At 32.5% G+C, this 4,643-nt stretch overlaps 1 protein-coding gene across 1 annotated transcript; it reads right to left on the bottom strand.

Annotated features, from left to right (window-relative positions):
- Positions 1-2,710: 2,710 nt before the first annotated feature.
- LOC149539453 (replication protein A 70 kDa DNA-binding subunit A-like) lies at positions 2,711-3,763 on the bottom strand. The gene has a single exon (XM_089802580.1). It carries the CDS (start codon positions 3,761-3,763, stop codon positions 2,711-2,713), a length of 1,053 nt encoding a protein of 350 aa, XP_089658706.1.
- Positions 3,764-4,643: the final 880 nt, after the last annotated feature.

Below are 4,643 nucleotides of genomic sequence, written 5' to 3' on the forward strand. Positions count from 1 at the left end.
TCATTGTCACAAGTCAATGTAGATGTTGGTTGCTCTTTCCATGGAGCTTTGTAGCAACATTCTATTGTGTTTCCTTGTTTTCATAAATATGTTTGATCTGTGCATTTTGTATGTCTTTGTACAGTATTTAGTATCTGTTCATAATCATAGAGAGGATCTAATGATAAGATTTGTGGAGTGTTGAGTGTGCATGGATCATCGTTTGGTGTGTGATTTGATCTATTTTGTCTTTCTATCTAATCACGTGGATTCCATGCTGAGACATAGTTATCGAAGAATTTTTTGGCCATGTCTATTTCATGTTTGTTATTCCAATCTGATGTGTCCATATTAGGTGCATTTGGAAGCCATAAAAATCCATGTACATGACCAAATCCTTGATGTTGCCACTCATATCTATACCAATAATCTGTTGCTTGTAATAGTTTTTCTATCACTTCTTCACGAAAGATTGTGAATCTTTGGTGAATGTATAGCGATGTAATATGTGGATTTTGAATAATGTTATCTACCAAGTGTTTTCTTGAGTTTTGTATTGTAGGGCTTGTATTTTGTGGGAATAATGAATGTAAATCTGCCCACTTTGTGTTAGCTGAACTCAAGGTAAAAAATAGTGTTGGTGTCCCTAGTTGGTCTATCATCGTTGTTAGGTCTGATCGACTTTTATTCCAAAAAGCTCTTGTTCCTCTTAATGAAGTTCCAAATCGCATGAGTTGATTGGCCAATTGATTGTCAAGGACATTTTTTATATTTTCGCGGAGAGTTTGAATTGTTTTTGGGACTTGTTCATGAATGTTGGATTTGAGGAATATAGTTGCTGTTTGTTGGCTGCAGTGTCGCATAATTAAATTATAAATGTAGTAGCAAAATCGTACATGCTTTCCAAACCTATTGTCATAATATCTCAATAAGTATAGAGCATATTCATTCATGAAAACTTTTTTAGTTCTAGTTTGAAGTGGCAGTGCACATCCAGTTGGAAATAGTGTGGGGAAAGCCATAGTTAACAACCCTTCAGTGTTGTACTCATTTATTGGTGACTTATAGATTTCTGGCCATGGTATAATTTTTGGTTGTTTCATTGTGAAACCTAAGAGTGTCTTAATGGTATGTAACTCACGTTCTCCATTAGGTAATTTTGGAATGAATGATGTTGTATGTTGTAGGTCCATGTCATCAGTAAGGGTTGTCTCATTATCATTTGTTCCTTGAGTATTCTGACATTGGATAGGTAAGCTTTGAATCATGTATGATATATCAGTGGTTGTTTCTAGCAACAAGTTTAGGGCATCATGATCTATTTCAATATTTTTGTAGTATGGATCATATCTTATTTTGTAGAGTAATGCATTTAAAACATTGTTTTTGTTGACATAACAATCGTAATTGTTTCCTTGTAGATTAGTTCTGCGTATTGTAACAAGTTCAAGATCTTGTAGTTTTCTTGGTAAAAGGTGTGCAATGCTTGAAATTTCTTGGGGGAAGCTTATTGTATGACCAGTATATTTATATTGTCCTCTTCTTGCATGTGTGACTTGTAGTACTGGGTTCACTCTAGAAATTAACATTTCTTCGATGTTGGTGAGTATTTTTAGGACATTTGGTTGTATTCCTGGGTCCATGTTGTTGTGTAGAGAGAATCAATGTATATCTTTCTCTGAGAAACATCGAGAGCAGTTAATATCAGCAACATTTTTTTTGATGGACATTCCTGTGTATCATTCCTTACATATGCTACATGTTGTGACTACTGATAATGCATCAATGCGTTGTCAAAATTGTTTCATTGACCTATCGAATGTTGTTGTGAATTGTGGAGGTGCTTCAAGAATAGATATCATATGTTCTATTGAGTTAATGAAGTTGTCATTGCTATTTATATGTGGTGTGAGTGGCACTGTTTCATTTTTTTTTTGTCTTTTTAGTTCATTTATTCTATCTTAGTTTATTGATGATGGTGAACAATGTTCAATGGTTTTTGTTTGGCATTGTGTGAAGTTTCTTTTATTATTTGATGATGGTATGGATTGTGAAATTTGAAGTTGTATTTGTTTCTCTATAGTGGAATTTTGGTGTACCCTTTGAAGGCTACATCTTGCTGAAATTTCCTCTTTGTGGCGATTGTAATATTTTTTATTTTTCTTGCTTGTTTTCCTCTTTTTTATTTCAAAATCAGTAAGAGTGACCTGCATTGTTCGAAGACATGGTTAGTATTAAGAAATACATATTTTGTCACTAATATTGAAAGTAATAATCTTTAAAACCATAGAAAATTTAAATATAGTAAACAAGTAATCAGAATGTATAGATTAAGGCATTGTTAGTTCAACACATATGAAATCTATTTTTTTTCAGAAATAAATGAGAAATAGTATATACAATGTAATTTTAAATAAATATTTAAATAAGGAACTTATAGAATTCAATATTGAGTATAAATCTATTTGTAAGAAATTAAATTTCAAAGTGAAGTGATACTAATGAGAAATAGATAAATAGTTTCAAATGAGACATAGCTAGGTAAACTGAAAAGCGTTTGTATAATGAATTTATTTAAAAGTGGCAGAAATTTGAAACCAAGTTATACTAAGTTTCATATGGAATACATTATTCTGTAAAATATATTTTTAAAAGAAATAGTACAAGTGTACTTTATTTATGATTTCTTTGAGGACTTGGTACTGCATGCATAGAAATGTTTCAGAATACATTATTTTGGAGCTCCAATAACTGCAATTTGAGAAAGAAAATATTCACTTTCAGCCTTCAAGTCTAATTTTGTAGCCTTCAAGATTGTTGTTTTAAATCTTTCTTCAAAGTTGTAGATTTTAGTTGTAATTGAAATGGAAAATCTGAACTTATTGAAAAACTGAGCTTTGATGATGTCTTTAGGATCTGCAATAGCTTGGGTGTCATATTGTAACATGTACAACTCTGTGACAGACATGTGTAATAGAAACTCTACTACTTCATCAAAAGAAACACCCCAAATATTAGTTGTATGATCTTGGAGATTTATTTGCAAGAGGTACCTGTACTTGCACTCAAGAATGGTCTTTTGGCATTTAGAACAAAACCATGTGTTGTCATCATTTTCAACAGATTTTTTCTTGCATTCTTTTCCATTCACTTCTATTGGGCAAGATGGATAACAGAAATCATCTTGCCTCATGAACTTGATTGTTGCTTTTATCATGGTGTACAAGGGATCCTTCATTACAGTGCATTGTTGCAAGGCAGACAGAATTGTATGGGTAGTATTTGTTGTATTGGTATCTGTAGAAAATGACAACAATGAAGGAATGTCAATTTCTTTTCCTTCCATCATGGATCGTAGTGCATCAGCTTCAGGTATGGATGGTTCAATTGTTAATATTGTTGCTATTGTAGTATTGATAACCTTTCCTTTGAATTTTGAAACACGCCCATTCCTTATAGCAATGACAACATGTTGTTTAGTAGCCTTCAATGTTTTGATGGGATCACCATCTTTGACACAAATCAACCCCCACAAGTTGACATCAATGGATGCTAGTGAGAAATCCATCAACCTAATTGTTCTACAATCAACCTTACTTCCATCCTTTCGTTGTACTGTGCATATATCTCCAACATAAACTACAATACCAATAATATCAATTAGAGTATTGTTGCTAATGTTGGCAATGTCATTTATTGTCTTAAAATTGTATTGAACAGTTCCACCAGCTAATTCATCATTACAACATTTCAGTATTGATGAATAGTCAAGAGTTATTTCCATCTTGCTATTCAACTTTTTGTATATATTGTTTGCTTGTTTTATTGAACCTTTTGAAATAGTATACAAGCCACCAATGTGAACTCTATCATAGTGCAATTCTACAATGTCATTGAAGCAAACAATCTGAGTTTCTATGCCTTCACTATCTATAATGTCAAAACTGAAGACTTGGCCACTACCTCTTTGGTTGTTAAATTGTCTTATTTCCTTTTTTGTTGTGACCCTCCCTTTGATTGTCCATCTTGTTTGATATGGATTTAAATCCTTTATGGGGCTAATACTCTTAGGTAGTGGTAGTTCCTTGCAAGATGTGTGGATGCCAAATTTGATTCTCTTGTTTCGTGAAATAAGTCTTTTGTCTTCCACCATTTGCTGCTCTTGAGACTTGTATAGGTACTTGGGTCTCCTAATGATATTCTAGTCTCTATGGATGATTTGAAGGCTGAAGATGATGATGGTCCTAATTGATCAAGTTTAAATGTGATAGAATTAGTAATCATTTTTAGATATAAATTAATGTAAATGTGTATAGTAGTGAAGTATGAAAATTGTAAAGACTACCTAGAATCTCCCATGGCTTGGGAAATATAATTAGTCAAGGCCACCACAGATTGTATTTTGAGTGTGTTTGAGAAGAAAAGGTCATTTAATTTCTCTGGAAAAATTGCTAATTGCATATCATCACCATCTGATAACATGATCTTGTATCGATCCTTGTCATCTTCAAAAACAATGATCCTCTTGAAAGATAAGATTTGAAGGATTGGATTTGAAACCAGATCTCCAATATTGATGGATTGGATAGCATTGGTGGTCAATATTCCTTCCATTTTAATTTCCTAGAGCAGTAAACTATAGTTATTTTTTTTAATGATTTGAA

This window comes from Cupressus sempervirens, chromosome 9, assembly GCF_028749045.1.
Source record: "Cupressus sempervirens isolate cs-2001-9-10 chromosome 9, ASM2874904v1, whole genome shotgun sequence".
Taxonomy (NCBI): Eukaryota; Viridiplantae; Streptophyta; class Pinopsida; order Cupressales; family Cupressaceae; genus Cupressus; species Cupressus sempervirens.

Bases quoted from the DNA above. Each gene is read 5' to 3' on its own strand.
- LOC149539453 (XM_089802580.1), bottom strand. From the start codon at position 3,763: ATGGAAATAACTCTTGACTATTCATCAATACTGAAATGTTGTAATGAT.